At 43.2% G+C, this 18,569-nt stretch overlaps 1 protein-coding gene across 1 annotated transcript in view; it reads left to right on the top strand.

Annotated features, from left to right (window-relative positions):
• The first annotated feature begins 332 nt into the window (after positions 1 to 332).
• KIF20B (kinesin family member 20B) overlaps positions 333 to 18,569 on the top strand; it is a 37,461-nt gene continuing 19,224 nt past the window's right edge. The window contains exons 1-19 of the mRNA XM_035138399.2: positions 333 to 995; positions 2,474 to 2,621; positions 2,908 to 2,994; positions 3,085 to 3,204; positions 3,383 to 3,521; positions 4,849 to 5,033; positions 5,876 to 5,933; positions 6,184 to 6,378; positions 6,571 to 6,682; positions 7,448 to 7,516; positions 7,603 to 7,749; positions 9,087 to 9,249; positions 11,488 to 11,811; positions 12,585 to 12,724; positions 13,396 to 13,525; positions 14,959 to 15,181; positions 15,557 to 15,618; positions 16,089 to 16,208; positions 17,584 to 17,743. Coding sequence (XP_034994290.2) covers positions 2,475 to 2,621; positions 2,908 to 2,994; positions 3,085 to 3,204; positions 3,383 to 3,521; positions 4,849 to 5,033; positions 5,876 to 5,933; positions 6,184 to 6,378; positions 6,571 to 6,682; positions 7,448 to 7,516; positions 7,603 to 7,749; positions 9,087 to 9,249; positions 11,488 to 11,811; positions 12,585 to 12,724; positions 13,396 to 13,525; positions 14,959 to 15,181; positions 15,557 to 15,618; positions 16,089 to 16,208; positions 17,584 to 17,743 — 2,581 coding nt within the window. The 5' untranslated portion in view covers positions 333 to 995; position 2,474. The remainder of the gene's footprint in view (positions 996 to 2,473; positions 2,622 to 2,907; positions 2,995 to 3,084; positions 3,205 to 3,382; positions 3,522 to 4,848; positions 5,034 to 5,875; positions 5,934 to 6,183; positions 6,379 to 6,570; positions 6,683 to 7,447; positions 7,517 to 7,602; positions 7,750 to 9,086; positions 9,250 to 11,487; positions 11,812 to 12,584; positions 12,725 to 13,395; positions 13,526 to 14,958; positions 15,182 to 15,556; positions 15,619 to 16,088; positions 16,209 to 17,583; positions 17,744 to 18,569) is intronic.

Raw genomic sequence — 18,569 nt, 5'->3', positions numbered from 1 at the left:
ACAAATAATGACCCTCCGAGCAACAAAATGATAATAACATAATAATAATAATAATAATAATAATAATAATAATAATAATTTATTATTCATATCCCGCCCATATGGCTGGGTTTTCCCAGCCACTCTGGGCAGCTCCCAACAGAATATTAAAAACACGATAAAATAGCAAACATTAAAAACTTCCCTAAACAGGGCTGCCTTCAGAAGTCTGATAGTTGTTTATTTGCTTGACGTCTGACAGGAGGGCGTTCTACAGGGCGGGCGCCACCACCGAAGAGGCCCTCTGCCGTTCAGACATGCAGCAGGAGGCCTCCACGTATTTGGGACTACAAGTGGCACCATCAACCCCAGAGCAGCGGTTTCGTGGTCCAGGAAACACCAGGAGGGTAACCAGCTTGGCAGAGGCACACAGCTGCGCAGAGGCATTTCACGTCTTCCCTTTATTTATCTCAGATCTGAGAGCGCACGGAGCCCAAGAATGAGGCCGGGCCCCAAGCCCTGGGTCCAAACGAAGTCCTGCCTGCTGCCCCGAGCTAAGCCAGCTGTTCCCACGTGCGTGTTCACCCCCCACCGCAATCTGCGTCTCCTGCCTTCCGAGAGACACGCAGGCGAAGCTCTACCGTCAACAATCCTTCCGTAGTTCCCGGATGGACGCGGAGCCTCTTGGGATTCGTAGTCTTTCGCCGTGCCCCAACGGACGTTGCCAGGCCTCCGCTACTACATTTCCCAGCGTGCTCGTCGACGAGGGAAATTGGCTCCCATGAGCCTCGGCGGCTAGGTTTGAAAAAGAGCGCAGGCGAGCTTCTTCAGCTGTGGCGGCGACGGCGTTGCCGCTTTTAGGGGCGGTTGTGCGCTTTACGGGGGCGAGAAGGCCTGTCGGTGGCAGTGGCAGGTTGCCGTTGCTGGGCCCCCGTCCCTGGGATAGGATTGATTTCTTCTGTTTCGTGGGGGGAGACTCAGCTGGTTCTCGCACCCGATTGTATGTCGTTTTAAAAGTAAGTACAGTAGATAAAATGGTGGCCCTTCCTTTGCCCCTTTCGATTTGCATTCGGGTCCGGAGTCCGAGCAGAACGCATAGCTGCCAAGTTATCCCTTTTTTTTAAAGGGAAATTCCCTTATGTTGAATAGGCTTCCTCGTGAGAAAAGGGAAAACTTGGCAGCTATGGGAACGGCGTACTTTATTATCAAGCCCAAAGCTGAGCTGGTAGCAAGCCTGTAGTTGCAGGCGTCGTTGCATTATATCTTATGTTTTTGAAACAACACACCTGCGCTTTGAATCCGAATCTTGGTAGTGCAAAAGAAAAGGGTGGGGGGTGGGGGAAGCATGCTAGACTTTACTAGAGATGAAACTTTGAAGTCATGGGGGAGAAAAACAGATTTCCCCCCCTGAAGCAAATTCACAGGAAAATTGGGGAGGAAAACAAACCCACAGTGCCGGGTTGTTGTTGTTTTTTAAAGCACTCCTTACATATCTAAAGCCACTTGAGGAATTTTGAGGAATAGAATGATCATGTCTGATATAATAAAAGTACAGTCTATTCAGGTGATATTGGCTGTGCATCTGACCCACATAAGCCCCTGTTAACATGCTAAATCTGCATTTTCACTCTAGGTCTGTAGGTCACTTTAAACACATGTGAATCGGAGGTATGGCATAGGATGTGCTCTGTTTTGCTATAGCTGCACATTTGTGCAATACACTGTATCAGCATCATTGCTGGGCCAACTTACCTGAAACTTGATCATGTTTCTTTTTATCGAGGCTTTTGTTCCTTCATTTGTAGTGATTTAAATACTTGTTGCCTCTTTTCAGAGGTTGAGATTTGTTAAACCTGCGTTTTATATTACGGGTGTGTTTTTCAGTTTTTAATTTGTTTTGGTTTCATACTACTTTTTATCTTTGCACTCTTTTGCAAGTTACTTTGGGTTACTTTTTGTGTAAAACAACAACAACAACTAAGTGCAATTAATGCTACTGCACATCCTTGCAAAACTTCCAATGAATTGCAGGTTCTAAAGACACTCAGGGAACCATGGCACTAAATTGCCCTGCTCAATATGGTGTCCACTGTCCACCAGATGTCTGGATTACAAGTCCTGACAACCTTGGGAATAGCCAGAACTTCTAGTAGTTGTACTCGAAACATCTGATGGGCACCAGGTTGATGAAGACTGCGTTAAACCGTAGATGTCCATTTTTTTCATTCTCCTCTCCTTTTCTGCAAGGAAAGCTCAGAAAAACAGGACAAGGCAACTATACTTCACAGGAACTATAGCATGTTTTAAATATGTTTTTACTTTATTTTTGCTGCCTGAACTCCTTTGTGTGGAAGGGCAGGAAAGAAATCGGATTAATATTAACAATCTGACATATGAGTTCACACGATGAAGAAATTTGCGTAGAGGTCCAAATTTCATGTTATTGGATGTTCCATTCAAGCAACTCCCCCCCCCCCTTTGCCCTTTTTAATAGGATGGAGTCACATTTGGATAAGCCATCAATGCTCAGACCATCCTTTATTTCTGCTGTTGAATTGTCCCCAAGAATTATCCCTGTGGATGTTGATGACATTAGGAAGAATCTCTATAGTGATTTATCATCAGTCTCTGATATAAGCCAGGTAAGGGAACTGGACGACTCCAAGTAATAATGACAATGTCTATTGTACTGTACTTGTGAAAGTGATCCACGTAGAAATGGCTGAGGTGGATGTGATGTCTTGGAATACTCAGTTGCTCATGGAATTAAACAGTTTGCAGTCCAGCTTCTGTGTGGGAAGTTGTTCCCCATGTGGAATAACTTAGCTGAGTATAGCCTATTGAGATTAAAGTCTCATAAAACCAAGAGCCTTGAGTATATGGCAATATTGTTGGACAGCACTGTGGTTTTACTCTTTCCCTCTGTAGAGTGAGAGCTTGGAATCTAGAGAACGCATTCATGTTTGCCTGCGCATTAGACCATTGATGCAGTCAGAAAAGGAAGGCGATTTTCAGGTGTGATTTAAAAATAAATTCTAAAAGCAAAATTTGTTTAAGAATGCCATCTGCTGAACTGAAAATATCTATATCTTCCCTTTCTTACAGAATTGTATTTCTGTTCTTGACGCATCAAGCGTTATATTAAAAGCTCCAAAATCTTCCAAGGTATTCCGGCTTAGTGAAAAAAACTTGCAGCAATTGGTGCAGAAATTTACTTTTTCACAGGTAAATAAAGTGTAAAGGGCTATTGGCGACTCATAACCCTTGGTATGGAAACTGCACATAATAATGCTTGAATACTTCTCACTGATTTGAAAAGCTTAAGAAAATATACAGTAGTCTTGAAAGAAATTGTCTGGAATTTCAGTATGAAAAGCCATAAAATATCTTGTTAATTTTTTAGGTGTTTGGCCCTGAAACAACCCAAGAAGAACTCTTCGAAGGGACTGTGAAGCAGCCAGTGCAAGACTTCCTGAAGGGACACAGTCGTCTTGTATTTACCTATGGTGTTACAAATGCTGGGAAAACATATACATACAAAGGTACTACTGAACATCCATATTTCTCTGGACAAAATGTTAACTTGAGTTCCATGTTACTTGTGTATGCTCTGTGTCATCAAACTGTGCTACAGTTATTTCAACTCTCTGAACTACTTATTTTTATTTGGAATATGTGTATAATATGATGTTTTTAAAAATGCATTTTGAATAGGAACATAGGAAATTGGTTTTGTAACCTGTATAATAATAATAATAATAATAATAATAATAATAATAATAATAATAATATAATATTTATACCCCCACCCATCTGGCTGGGTTTCCCCAGCTACTCTGGGCTGCTTCCAACAAAATATTAAAAATACGATCAAACATTAAAAACTTCCGTAAACAGGGCTGCCTTCAGATGTCTTCGAAAAGTCAGATAGTTGTTTATTTCTTTGACATCTGATGGGCCCTCTAGGTACTTTAAAGGGTTGTTCCCATCTCTTGCTCCTTGTCTTCTGATTGGTGATGGCAGGAACTGAACATGTGCTTTGCTACTGAGTTTTAATCCTTCTTCCCCTTCACTGAGGCTGGTTGCTCAGCTTCAATTGACAGGTCAGATGAATTGAAGTGATGGGATTTAAGCTGAGACCTAATGTAGGATCATAGTACCTTGGTAATGAGCTCATTTGTTAGCCTTGGGTACTATCACTCGGCTTCAACTGCCTGCCCCCTGAAATATGAGTGAATGGAATAGATCTGAGTATGAACAGCACAAATGGATTTCTAGTTGATCGCCTAAATGGGTTTTCTAGGGGTGGGTGAGAGATTAGTACATTCAATTCACTTGGTCTGTTTTAGCATTTCTGTTTTAGTAAAGAAAGCTGAAAACGCATACTGTGATAATTTTATACTCTATAAATATTTCAAACTTTTCCAATAGCCAAAAGTATTTGAAATGAAATACTTGACTTCGGTGAGTAGGGGTAAAGCGTATCCAATGTGGTTTAAGTGTTGCTTTCCAAAATGGGGGTTGAATATATTTTTATTGGAATACAGTCATACCTCGGTTTAAGTACGCTTCGGTTTGAGTACTTTCAGTTTCAGTCCGCGGACCTGTCTGGAACGGATTAATCCAATTTCCATTACTTTCAATGGGAAAGTTCGCTTCAGGTTAAGTACGCTTCAGTTAAGTACAGACTTCTGGAACAAATTGTGTACTTAAACCGAGGTACCACTGTACTGATCCAATCACCTTGTGCTTACTCCAAGGGTAGCTCTAATTCCACATGTATACAGTTCATGTTGCCTCCTTGCCCCCTTTTCCTGATTCTGCTGCTCTAAGAGTGTTCAAAGTTCTGACAAATCGTCTTCATGACAGGTACTAATGAAGATGGTGGCATTCTCCCAAGGGCACTGGAAATGTTGTTTAAGCGCATCCAAGGCAAACTGTATTCAGAGATGGATCTCAAACCCCATCGTTGCCGAGAACACAGAAGGCTGTCTAAAGAAGAAACGAGAGAAGAAATGTCTGTCAAATGCTCACTTCTCCGTCTTGTAAAAGAGGTGTGTCAATGTAACATTGCTTCATCACAGAGGGCCATCCCTGTACTGTCCATGCTTTCTTCCTATGCCATTGTTCAAACTGTTTTTGAAATATTGCATGACCAGCATGCAACTGTTATCAAAAAACAGGAACAAAGTAAGCTGCCTTACACCATTGGTCTATCTAGCTCAGTATTGTCTACACTGACTGGCAGCAGCTCTCCAGAGGTCCAGGCAGAGGAAACCCCCAGCCCTGCTGGCAACTGACCCTGCATTTGCAAAGCAGATGCTGTCCCACTGAGCCATCATGCTTTCTCAAGTGCTAAGTATGCTCTGGCACAAATACCATCTTGTTATGGAAATTGTGGCATGAGTTGGAATCCGCTTCATCAGGTGCGTGAGAGGAGGAAGAAAACTTGGTGATCCAAAGGCAAAAAATTGCAAGAAATAGCTGTAGGTGTATCCATTGCTATGCAGAGCATAAACTCAGCATCCTCATATTTGAGCTTTCCTGGAGGAGTTGTTGAATTGTGGTATTTCCATGGCAATTGAAATGTTCTTCCACTGACTTCTGAATTGTTACCATATCCAGATTACTTTGTGACCTACACAAAGTAGGTTCTGGCCCATGAATGCTCATTCCTTCAGCCCTTAAAATGCCATACAATGCTGCTGTTCCAGCAGCAGACTCGCATAGGTATGCCTGGTAAGACTTGCTATGGTTGCCATAGAAATGGCAGTTTCATTGCAATGATCCATTAGCAATCCATAATTTTCCAGTCCTGCCATAGAAAATACGATAGATGATAGTATCAGTAGAACATCTATGATAACCCATACTTTGTCCCTGTCTTAATTTTCAGGTTGATTATCCAAGTGTCCTTAATGGGAATCGCAGCGGAATTGCTGATAATTCTGATGGTAAGTTACGTATCCAAAAGCCAAAATTAGGCTCCATAAATTCAGTGTGAACTATTGCCATAGCAAGTAATGCTGAAATGAGACTTCCTCCGATACTTTGAAAAGCTGTGATTTTCCAACCTTGGATCTTGTACTGCAAACAGCAATGCTGTCTGAACAATGTTCAGTGCTATTGAAGCAGCCTGTTTTAAATCACGGCGAGATGGACTCACTTCAGCAGAATGTTAATGCCACTCCATTGTTCCGACAGAGTTTGATGAACTAGCGAAAGAAGCTGAACAATCTAATGTGGATGAAGGGAGAGGCGCAAAATTCTCTATCTGGGTTTCGTTCTGTGAAATTTATAATGAGTGCATTTACGACCTGCTGCTCCCAATGTCCAATGATAGAAGAAGGAAAGTGTTGCGTCTGTCACAGGATGTAAAAGGCTGTTCATATGTTAAAGGTAACAAATATCTTAAATCTTTGGTAACCAGTTTCAGTAGCCTTAAAGTGTCCTGCTTATTCAGTGCCCAGGCTGTGTGCAAACTAGCTTTTAATTCAGTGTAATGTTCCTAACTCGTATTCTCATTTCCATTAATTTCTTGCTTTAATGCTTGTTCAGTGGTGAATAATGAACCATTTCTATTTCCTGAAGATCTACAATGGATTCAGGTTTCAAATTTCAAAGAAGCTTTTAAGCTCATGCAACTAGGCCTGAAACACCAGAGTTTTGCCTCCACAAAACTGAATGCCAATTCCAGTAGAAGGTAAGAGGCCGATAGTAAAATCAGGATGTTCAATGTTTAGTAGCATAATGCTTCACTTTCAGCTTTTACTTGCAAGTTTAAGCAACACAGACTTGTTAAAGTAATGCCCAGTACCTAAGGATCCCTGCACCGTTCCTGCTCAGCTGAGTTTCTTGAAATAATCACTCACGTGCTTGTATCTTGTGCTGAACTTTGGGGCTTTTAATTATGTGAAGTTTTCTGTGATTTAAAAAATAGTAATGAGTAGGTGATTCCTTGGAGATCCAGTGTGATTTTTAATGTTAAGTTACAGTAAGCACACAACACAGGGCTTGCGTTCCAGGCGATAACACGTAAAGCCAAAATTGCATATGGTCAACACACACTGGGTGCCACGGTGGGTGGGATTACCAAAGTCTTTCCCCCCAGACATTCACCCCCTAAAAAAAACCCAAAATGGCCAAGTGCATAAAGCTTAATGTGTACAAGTTAAATGTGTGTAAGTTGCAGACTTACTGTACTCAATTGGTGAATAGGGCAGTGAAGAGGCCTGCAATATTCTAAAATCCTTATCTGGGATGTTAAAAGAAGTTAATATGCATGGTTGCGTATCTTCCAAATGATATAAATATATCTTAAAATGCGCTACTATATACTAGAACGGATGAAGTGCCTCGAGGTTAGGAGCTATTAAGATTTTCAAAATGGCAGAAGGCTGCAATGTGTTCACTGATGTTTAAAGATAGCATTGCTGGCAGCAACGTCTGTGTGTTTTTGATCTTTCAGCCACAGTATATTCACTGTGAAAATGCTAAGAATTGATCCTGAAGCAACTCGTGTGATGCAAGTCAATGAGTAAGTTTTGTATTTCATGTGTTCTTACTGATTAAAATTGTAAGACCGGGCAACCTAAATTTCCCACTCCTTTTCTTTCTTTCCAGATTATTCCTCTGCGACCTCGCTGGCTCAGAGCGTTGTACACGAACCCACAACGAAGGAGAGAGGTTGAAAGAGAGTGGGAATATTAACACTTCCTTGCTCATTCTAGGCAAATGCATCAGTGCCCTGAAGATGAGCCAGCAATCAAAGTAGGTTCTGGGAAAGCGTTTCACTTTATGTTGCGGGGTGGGGGGCTTCTAGCAGCCCTCTAGGAAAACACCTGGTGAATGAGAGAAGTATGCATATTCCTCATGGGCATCTCTGCTACCTTTCTTGTAACTTAGGTGTTTGAGAGAGACCTAGACTGCTTAACATCCTGTTCCTTAACCCTCCCCCCACCACCTGACATGAACCGTACAGGATGTGAATCCTAACAAGCGGGAAATGGCGTAAAAGGAGGCAGAGTGCTTTAAAGAGCCAGAAATTGCCTTATCTTTCCAAGGTTACCTTTAAGCCTTTAACCAGTCCTTAAATATGAGTAGTAAGAGATCTTTCCATTTTTAGGGCAAGCGTATCCTTTTGCTAGTCAGGTGAAGCATAATACTTGACCAGTTCTCAATTAGCAGTGCAGTTTCCAAGCTAAAATAATAGTTTTTTAAAAAATTATTATTACGGTATTTTTCAAAACTGAACTAAAACATACAAGTGACAGGGCCATAATGTGATTGTAATATATTTAAAAAGCTTCCCCCTGCCAAAGGGCTGTGTTACCCAAGTTTGCTTAATCAAAGAAGCAAGCCAAAAGCCTCCCTGATTGTACAACACTTACTTTAAAACTGGATGCCCAATCCAAGCTTGCTGCATGTCCACTACTTGTTTCCCAGTGAACACCTGCAATGTTTTGAAAGGACAGCCGATGTTCATAAGCGTGAGAGGCACACAGTGAGATGCTGAATCTGTGCGCGGCTGTCCCCATGTGGTGAACCACTGCAGGTAGAAGCCTTCTCCGCAAAGAACCCACTCTTCTGCTTTGGAAGGAGTATTCAATGGCTTTCTGTTCTGGCTGAGCCTTCCTTGAGCAACATACTCTGCCTAAGCTCTGGCGTACTCACAGATTGTAGGTTTTTGTTTCTTCCTGGCCTACCCTTTGGTCTTAACTTGTTATTTGGTCCCAACTACTGACTTTCTCCTATGGCTTTCAGTTTGGGGCTTCCTTCAGGCTGCTTCCCACAACCCACCCTCATTGACCCTCATTCAGGCTGCTTCCCACTGCCCGCAGGCCTAAAAGCAATGGCACAAAAGGAAAAAGCAACAAGGAGGGAAGAAGTAAACCCAGGCACCATTGTCTTTCGGATCTGTGCTGAAACTTTTTTTAAACAAACAAACTGGGAAGCATGTGGTGAAGAAGCAACATGCCTGAATGGACCTAAAGCCTTTCAGTCTATGCCTGTTTAAAAATGAAGCTTGGCCCCATGTCCTAGAAAATCTGCTTGAAAACACTCTTCGAAAAAGTGAACTGCAGCTGTCTTGTTGGTTTCATTTTTAGGCTGCAGCAGCACATCCCCTTTCGGGAAAGTAAGCTGACTCACTTCTTTCAAGGCTTCTTCACTGGTAAGGGGAAGGTGTGCATGATAGTGAACGTCAGCCAGAGCGCCTCTGCGTATGATGAAACCCTCAATGTGCTCAGGTTTTCAGCAATTGCTCAGAAAGTAAGTGTTCACATTTGTATGAAACTGGAAATAAATTATTGGAGTCACCATGCAGTTAGAGACATGCAAAAGGCTATGGGTCGGCTAGCTGGCTTCTGCCCTTAGAGCTCTTTTGAAGGGCAGGTGAATGTTTCAGAAGTCAGAGCTTGGTAGGACTTACTTGCAAACAAGGAAGTACATGATTGTAGTCCTAGTATTGGAATATGAATGGCCCATTCAAACAAGATTGTTACCTATCCTAGCTGAAATTCTTAACTGCTTTGGGATCATCTTATACTTTACATTATGATCCCTGAGAAAAGTGTGTGTGTGTGTGTAGGAATTTAAATGCCACACATTTGCTTTCTTACCAATACCTGAAAGAGATTGGAAAGGGGAAAATGTGGTTAATTATGGGACTGATCTACAAGAGTGACAGTAACATCCGGGGGTGGGGTGAAAAACGAATCTCCAGTTTTCAAGAACTGATACACGAAGAAGCATCCTTGGCAGCAGCCGCTTATACAAATTAACTTGTGTTTCCTGTTCTGTAAGCAGATCATTAAGTGGTATCTTAAATCAAGTACACATCTTCTCTAAAATTTGAAGGCCTTACACAAATATTACCAACCAAGGAAACTTAAAATGTAAACAACCAAACTTCCTCCCCCTTCCAAATCACTGTAACACCTATTCTGAAGTGTCGACTCACCTTCCTTATAATCTCAATTACTGCAAATAACTCCTGTGATATTCATATAAAACAAATCCTTCTGCACTTATGTGGCACATCTACAACCTGTGTGCTTTCTGCAAAGTTTACAAATGGTATCCATGTCTGGTGATTGTGTTGACTCCCCAAGCTTCTAGTTGATAGGCAAAAGCTCACCTATGTACAGCATAGCTGCCAAGTTTTCCCTTTTCTCACGAGGAAGCCTATTCAGCATAAGGGAAAATCCCTTAAAAAAAGGGATAACTTGGCAGCTATGATGTACAGTGGTACCTCAGGTTAAGTACTTAATTGGTTCCGGAAGTCCGTACTTAACCTGAAGCGTACTTAACCTGAAGTGTACTTAACCTGAAGTGAACTTTCCCATTGAAAGTAATGGAAAGTGGATTAATCCGTTCCAGACGATGAAAAACACCCCCTAAAACAGCAATTTACCATGAATTCTGCTGGCTTAATGAGACCATAAATCATTGACTGAGGGAAGGAGGGAGGGAGGGAAGAGAGAGAGAAGGAAGGGAAGAGAGAGGGAAGGGAGGGAGAGAGGGGTGAGAGAGAGAAGGAAGGAAGGAAGGAAGGGGTGGGTGAGAGAGAGAGGGAAGGAAGGAAGGAAGGAAGGAAAGAAAGAAAGAAAGAAAGAAAGAAGGGGCGAGAGAGAGACAGGCAGTAGCATCCCGCCGACATTCGCAGGAGCTCTTGTGAGAAGCAGCAGCAGCATCCCGCCGCCGCCTCTCGTGGAGGCTTTGCAGGCCCCGCTGATGTCCGGGCTTCACTCCGGGCAGCGGCGAGGCCTCCGAGAGCTCGGGTTACTTACTTCCGGGTTGCAATAGTTTGTAACCCAAAAATACGTAACCCGAAGCGTTTGTAACCCGAGGTACCACTGTACCTGTAAGGTGCCACATAAATGGATGATGCTAAACAACAGAGCTATTGATTTGCCAATCTATAGCGGGGGGGGGGAGGAAATGGAGCCCACCTAGCCTCTGCATCTGGCCCTCAGGCCATGTGCTTCACCAGCCCTGCTCTGCAGTATCCTCCAGTGCCTTTCACCTAGTCCTAGAGTGTGTTATTGGAACTGTGATCCTGTCTCTTTCCTGCCTGGATGGAGAGGGTCGCCGGGTTATAAAATGCAGTGGTCCCATCATATTGTAAAATGAGACCTAGCACCTTGACATTAATGATCTAGAGGGGCAGTGGGCTCACTCTTGTTGGGGGTCTTCAGAACGAGGCCTGACAGCTGTTACTTGGGGTGTTCATTCAGTGGATTTCATTCGGTGTGTTGAGCTGTCTGGATGGCCTGCAAGGAGGTGTTTGGCTACCTGAATGGGATGCAAGACCCCCTCCACCACCTCTGCTTCTGTGTCATAACAAAGAAACTATATGGCATGGATTTATGCTGGAAGAAAACATGGATTCTGGAAATCCTTAAAACAAGCACGCTTTTGTTTTTGTTTTGGCAGGAAGCTTTAAAAGCAGCTAAAACTACCGTTACAAACTGGCTTTCATATGTTTTTTGCTTCCTTCCTAAATAGGTCATGGTCTTAGATTCCAACGATTCTCCCCCAGAAGAGTCATTTGAGCAGATGGCTGTCAAAGCTGAATCTGAAATTAAGACTGAAGAAGATGTGCATGTACCCGTTAAAAGAGCAACTATACTCTGGGAAAGGACTTTGGAGGATGTGAGGGAAGATGAAGAGGAGGGGGAGGGGGAAGAGCTAGAAGATGATGGCTGTGGGATGTATGAGGTAAACTCTGTGGCAGAAACCAGACTTGACAGAGAGGCTGAGCCTGAAGAAATGCCAAACCAAGTGGGCGATGAAGACAGCGACGTCGTCATTGGAAAAGAAAAGTACCAGGTATGCCCTTGTGACAGGAATAGCTATGTGGATCTGTTGCAGCAAAAAGGAGGAATGCTTGAAATTAAGAGCCACTGAGTTAATTTGGGGCGTTTACACTCTGCTTCTCTAAGGTGTGTAAATGGACGTAGCAGTCAGTTTGAAAACAAAAAAGATGCACAGAAAAATGTCTGCTGGATAGGGCTGCCCACCTGTCAAATGATCTGAGGTCACGATAATACCTTTTTTGTCTGCTTGGTTTGAAATCCAGCTGTGTGGGTGAAGGTACAGCTTGCAAAGTTTCGGTAGTCAGCTGACCATCAGGTCCTGCTTTGCAGGATGGCTATTATGAAGCCCTGTGCAAAGGGCTGTTCAGGCATGATAGGTGGGACCTGCAGGTGCCCTTTAGACTGAGCCAGGCCTGTCCCACGCTTAAAGTTCTATTTGAGATTGGGTGTAGGGCAGGGTGCAATGGCTTGGCTGATATAGCCTCGTGAGCCAAATGGGGTGGTTCTCCACCATTGCCACAGGTTAAGGCTTGGGATTCGGTGGCCTCTCAAACTTGGTCATTTGATCCCAGGACTTCCTGCCATTCTATAAACCATTTTAGGTTTTCCAAGTCTCCCTAGGGATTCACTAGAATGCATTTTTACGTCCGCCTTTCTTGTGACTCACAACGTAAGAAGCAACAGGCTTTGGGGCTCCCCGTAAACAAAATGACTTGATGCGCCATGGCAACGGATCCCTAAACATGCCTTCCACGTGCTGACTCTACTCCCGGTGCTCCTGTTTAGAGGCTGCTTGCTATAATAGAAGATCTGAAAAACAAGCTGATTGCCGAAAAGAAAGACAAGCTGCTCATGGAGCTGAAGATCCGTGAAGAGGTCATGCAGGAATGCGCCCAGTATTTTGTAGAAAAGGACAGCCATTTCAAGTAAGTTTGCCGGTCTTGTATTTCCAGAGGGCTTGCCAGCATTGCTTTTATGTTCAGGATTGGCATGCATCCACTTATAGCCCAATCCAGCAGCCAGCTGGCTATGAACTGTGCACTGATACCCAAGGGAACAAGGCACACTTCATGTGTGTGGCATCTTTATGTGCATGCTTTAAAGTTCAGCTTTAAAGTTGCCTGATTGAAAACACCCCCTTGTGCATCTTGCTACACTGTGGTGGAATACAGAGCTCATAAATCTCAAGGCCCTCTTGGGGAGCAGAGTTGGCCCTTCCATTCCCTGAGGGCACACAAAAGGTAATAGCTGCACTGAGGTATCTTCTTGTTGTTGCTCTTATTCAGAGTGTAGGATTCGCCATAAGCCACATTTCTTTCCCTGCTTTCCATTCCCAGATGTGTTTTGGCTACAGATATTTTAAAGCAGCTCCCATTTTCAAGTACAGGCATTTTCTTTATGTCCTCTACCATTCTTTTGTCTTAAGACCTGCACCAGCAGTTGGTGCTTCCCAGGAGCCCAGGGGCTTACCATCGTTGCTCTTCCTGACATTTTGCCTTTTGCTGCTGCTGCTGTCATCCTCCTCTGGAGTAGAGGAGGTTTCTCTTTGGGAGAACCATTTGACATGTATTTCATTTCTGTCACTGGTTAAACTTAGGACATTTGTTGGCCGTACGCAAGAAATCATGGAGGACAACTGCGAGGAGCGCATGCAGATTTACAAGGACTTGGTGAAGGAATGCATCCCACTGCCAAATAGCAGAGAAGAAGCAGAAGAGACTCAAAAGGTACAGCCTAATAAGACGGGGAATGCCAGTAACCTTATTCCACCTTGAACCTCTTAAGAGATGTATTTCTAAAGTTTAGCTCTCAAACTCACTGGGGTCCTAATGTAAAAATGGCACCCAAACCTATGTGGTTGTAGCGGTCTTGCTGTGCCAACAAGGTCAGACTGTATAGTTCTGCTACCTGAAAGACACTTGAGATGCTTGCAGTTTGAGACCCCAGGGATCTTTCCAAAGGTAAAGCCCCTTTTCTACCTGAAATATTAACCTTTTAACAGATAGGTTAGCTAAGTCTAACCGCTGGGTGCCCTGATTTTGAATGCATTGAGGAAGAACAAGAAAGTGCAGCCATACAGAATGACCACATCTCAATTGTAGAACTTCTGCTTTGAATGATGAAGTTCTCCAGTTCAATGTTCCAGCATCTCCATGTAAGTGCTGGAAGAGAACCCTGACTGAAATCTTAGAGAGCAACTTGCTCGAGTTTCACTTGCACGAACTCAACTTTATGTGGCTGAAGGCCAGCTGGTTGAAATCGCAGAGATTCAGCGGAGAACTTAAATTGGCAGGAAAAGAGCTTTTGAGCACTCAGACCTGCTTACCCCGGGCTTTGGAGACCTTGGATCAGCCTTGCAAGATCTCACGTGAGCCTCCCATAACCTAGCAAGCAATGGAGAGAGCTCAGGAACTCTGCACTGCTTGGGATGGTAAAACCTGTGTAGCGCACCATCTCTGGAAGGTGAGATTGCTCACGTGGGGGCAGTTCCAAGGGGGTGGTTTGAGTATATGTGTTATTACATATACCCGACATCCCCTGAACGAAGCCCTCGTGTAAGATGCAAGTTACTTGTACTGAGCTAGATGGTGGACTGACTCTTGAAGATGCCATATACAATACAATGCTGCTTTAACTTGAGGGTCAGTCCTCATCATGCCAAATTAGCTGGGGTATATGAGCAGCGTTGGCTGGTCTAGCAGACTTTGTGAAGGACCCTCCATTCTTGGCTCTCTCCCCATCTCCCTCCAGAGGACTTTTCCAGTGGTCCTCTGGTGTGATATTGCCTCCTGGTGGCCAGTGAAGCTCCTGTATGAGCAATGAATGAATTAATCTTTATTTGCGCCAGCCATCGGCCATAGCAACAAAGGAACAATGTGATATACAAGGAACAGAAATAAAAAGTCAATTATATAAAACACACTTAAGGGTCCTGAATCAACAGTCAAATAGTGGACCTTATTCCGATTGCCCCAGCTAAAAAACCTTGCAACCTTTGTTGTCATCTGCTCATCTTGATCTGCCAAGAGAAAAGACACTGTGGCAGTGGTTGGGCAACCCAGAATGGAGAAGAAAAGCCTGTATGATAAGCCTGTATGATAAGCCTGTATGAGCAAATTTTCATTGTTCCCCTTTATTTTTGTGTATTTCTTTCAATAAGGGAGCGGAAGCTAGAGGATTGGGAAATCCAGCTGATATTTCCTGCGTGGTCGAGTCACTGCAAGAAAATGTCACTGATATTAAGCAGCAGGCCCAAATAGCGTATGGGATGCTTAGTGCCTTAGAAGCGCCCCAAACAACTATCGAGCGTCTTGAAAAGCAGTTGGCAGAGGTCACAGCTGCGTTATCTCACACCCGGGAGGAGCTCTTGGCCAGGAAAGAAGGTAAGTATGATGGTGAAACTTTATAAAAGTATTGACTAGGATCTAAAGAAACAAACAGCCAGTTCCATGCACCCAACAGGACTTTGGCCTTGTGTTTCCTGGCTAGCAGTCTTTCTTTCCCACAGCAAACTACATGGAAAAGCAATTTGGGATGTGGCATTGAGACAGGGAAGGGCTCTGTTCTTAAAGGGAAATAAGTCCAAAAGCCCAGTAGCCTTTTACTTAATATATTGTGTCTACTACTACTTTAAAGTATCAAACTTTGCAGTATCAAATACAGAATGTGGTTAGAACGTCTAACGCATCTCCAAGCAAATTTGATTATTTCTTTCTACGACATGTATTCAGTGTTAACTTTTAACCACTCTATTACAGAGCTAATAAAACAGGAGAATAAACTGAGTGAATCTGCTAAAGTGGTTCAAGATGCTACTCAGGTAAGTGCGCTTAGATTTCTTTAATATCTGCCTTTGCAATAGGAGTCGCCAACTTTTCTGGACATTCTGGTTTTGAGTTTTGGGTACCAGTCACAAAATGGCTGTCAGGGGGCATAGCATAGCACAAAAGGACTGTTATGAGGGGAGGCATGGTATAACACAAAACTACTGGTAGTATAGTTATTGCTGATACCCCCCCTCCCCCTCCCCCGTGAGAACCTCATGCTTGCCATGGAAAGTCAGCTATGTCTGCTGGTCCTCATGGTAGAAATACAGCTGTTAAATGCACAATAAGTCTTTTTCTTCCAATGCCAGAAGGGAGGAGCTCTAAACCCATAGCTTATGAAGCTGTGAAAAAATCACCTGGACCTGGCCTACAATTTGCCTCACTGCATGTTGAGTTTCCAAATGACCACATATTGCAGTGCACTGTTGTGTCTAATCCTAAATTTATTTACCTTCTCCTTAAGAAAATGGCTCTTCAGAACAAGCGCATACAAGAGCTAAGTGAAATTGTGGAGCAAAAGGATGATGAAATAGCAAGGCTGAAAGTTCTGATAAATCAGCTGGAGGCAATCATAAAAGAGTCTGTGAGTGTTTAATTTTCCACTTATTAATCTCAAAAGCAGCAGTTGCATGTTGACATAGTGGTGCCAAATTAAAATGCTGACCTGGAGCAAAACTGGGCTCCAAAAGCCACATGCTTAATACAGTTCCCCCAAGGGGGACTTTTAAGAGCTTTATTTTTTGAACAGCAAGCCTTCAAGTCTCCTCACAAAGACACTCTTAAAATGGAAAGTTTCAGAAAAGGTGTTTTGTGATAAGGCACGAGTGCCTGCTGTTCAAAGAAAGTTAAACACGCTGCGTGCATAAGCCTTTGGGTGTGTCTAAAACAGCTCTATGGCTCCTGGATTCCCGACTTAAAACTTGTTACTTGTATTTTATGTTACCATACAAGCATAATAGGATTTGCCTCGCTGCCTTTGGACAGAGCAAATGCATTTTTGTTCCCAGGGCCTGGTCTGAAAGCGCATGATGTAGCAGCAGGCTTTTAGAAGCTAGGCAGGTCTGGTTCTTGGGAACACCATGTATAATGTCTTGAAAAGAAAGCTTGGCTATAAATGCAGTCAAATTTTCCTTAGAAAAACACCAACTTTGTATTTCAAGAGGGGCAGAGGATGATCTGATTAAAATTCATGAGGTACCTTAAGGCAGATTTTAAAATGGCAGCAATGTGCAAGGAAGAATGGTCAGACTTTGGAGGGTGGAATGGAGAAGATGGTAGCAAGAGTGAACGGCAGTGGGGTAAAATACAGAGGGAGGAAAGGGGGGGAGGAATGTATTTTTGTTTTTCGGAAGGGGCTTCACTGTGTGTCAATCACGGCAGTTTTCATCAAAATAGAAGAAATCCCAAATTCTCAAGGGGAATAATGTCTTCTGTCTAATGTAATCTTCCGCAAAGTGAGGCCTTCCCAGTTTCATTGGGCTCCCAACTCCCATCAACCTGCATTTATGGTCAACGACCAAATCTGATGGGAGTTGTCATTCAGCAATACCTGGAAGGCCAAAGGTTCCCCACCTCTCTTAAGGCAATGTGAGAGCTGCTGGGGGAGTAGAAGACAACAGTGGTCTCTAGCCACTGACTCATTGGTTATTCAAGCACCAGACCAATGAAATTGAAATGGTTATACAGTGGTACCTCAGTTTTCAAACATAATCTATTCCAGAAGCCTGTTCGACTTCTGAAAAGTTCGAAAACCGAAATTCAGTAGCCAACAGCTAGGATTTAGGGTCTTGCACTCTGCAGATGCCGCCTTTCCTGTTTGACTTCCAAGGTGCGTTCAAAAACCGAAGCAGTTACTTCTGGGTTTTCAGTGTTCAAAAACCGAAACGTTCGACTTCCGAGATGTTCAAAATCCGAGGTACCACTCTACTAAATTGCCTTCCCTTTTTATATTAATGCAGGAGAGCACAATAGCCAGTATTAAACGACAAATGGCACAGGAAAACGCTACCAGAGAAAGCTGCTCCTGTTCTCGCCAGCCTGTGGAGAACTGTGTGGGTGGCAGAAGAAAACGATGCTTAGAAGATGCAGAGGAGGTGGAAGGTCCACCTGCGAAGCAAGGTATCATTTCCTGTTCTGCAGATGCAGAGGCTCCTGAGGTCAAAAGCTAACAAAAGAGCCCCAGCATAAAGGAAGGGGTGGGAAGAAAGCTGACTGTCAGATCAAACCAGGATATGCATCTTGCCTGAACTCTTTGTTGCTTATTGTTTTATATTATACAAGTCTGAAATAAAAGTGCCTTAATTGAAAACTTCCTTTTGCATGTTGTGTCTATTCATCATAGAGTGGGTGTAAGCTATCCTTCTGCTGTATGAGCTATCCTCTGTTTAGTGAATCTGCTTCTTCAATGTAACTTGATTTTTCTATGTGTTCTAGTCAAAAGAATTGTCCGAAATATTATCTGTGTAGGTCCAGTGCAAGCGTGATGTTCCCTAAGAATGCTTAAACATCGGGCGTCTTCTGCAGGTTCCCACCTCTCTTCCGTTCTCTTCCGTCCTTTTCTGCTTTTGCATGATGCACAGCAGTGTTATATCCACGCTGAGGTTAAACAGGCAATGGTTAGCGTTATTTGCCAGGTATTTGAGACAGCTAAAAAACATAGTTAAAGAACCAACTGAACAAACAAATCGCTTTGCGCGCAACAGGCAACACATCCTACCAATATGAAGGGGGGACACCCCCCCCCCCCATGATCTATTGATGTTTGTGTTTAATTTCTTTTTTTCTTTTTACTTATTTATAACTTTTTATGACTTTATTGTCCGGCCTTACATTTTCATATTGTTGTGAACCACTGTGATGTATTTTAATGACATAACAGTATATAAATGTTTTTTTTATAAATAAATTGAGAAACATCTTTTACTTGGGCCCTAGAGCTGAAGAA

Source organism: Zootoca vivipara, chromosome 5, assembly GCF_963506605.1.
Source record: "Zootoca vivipara chromosome 5, rZooViv1.1, whole genome shotgun sequence".
NCBI classification, from domain to species: domain Eukaryota; kingdom Metazoa; phylum Chordata; class Lepidosauria; order Squamata; family Lacertidae; genus Zootoca; species Zootoca vivipara.
Note: the sequence above shows the minus strand (reverse complement) of the source record. Positions and strands in the feature narration are given on the sequence as shown.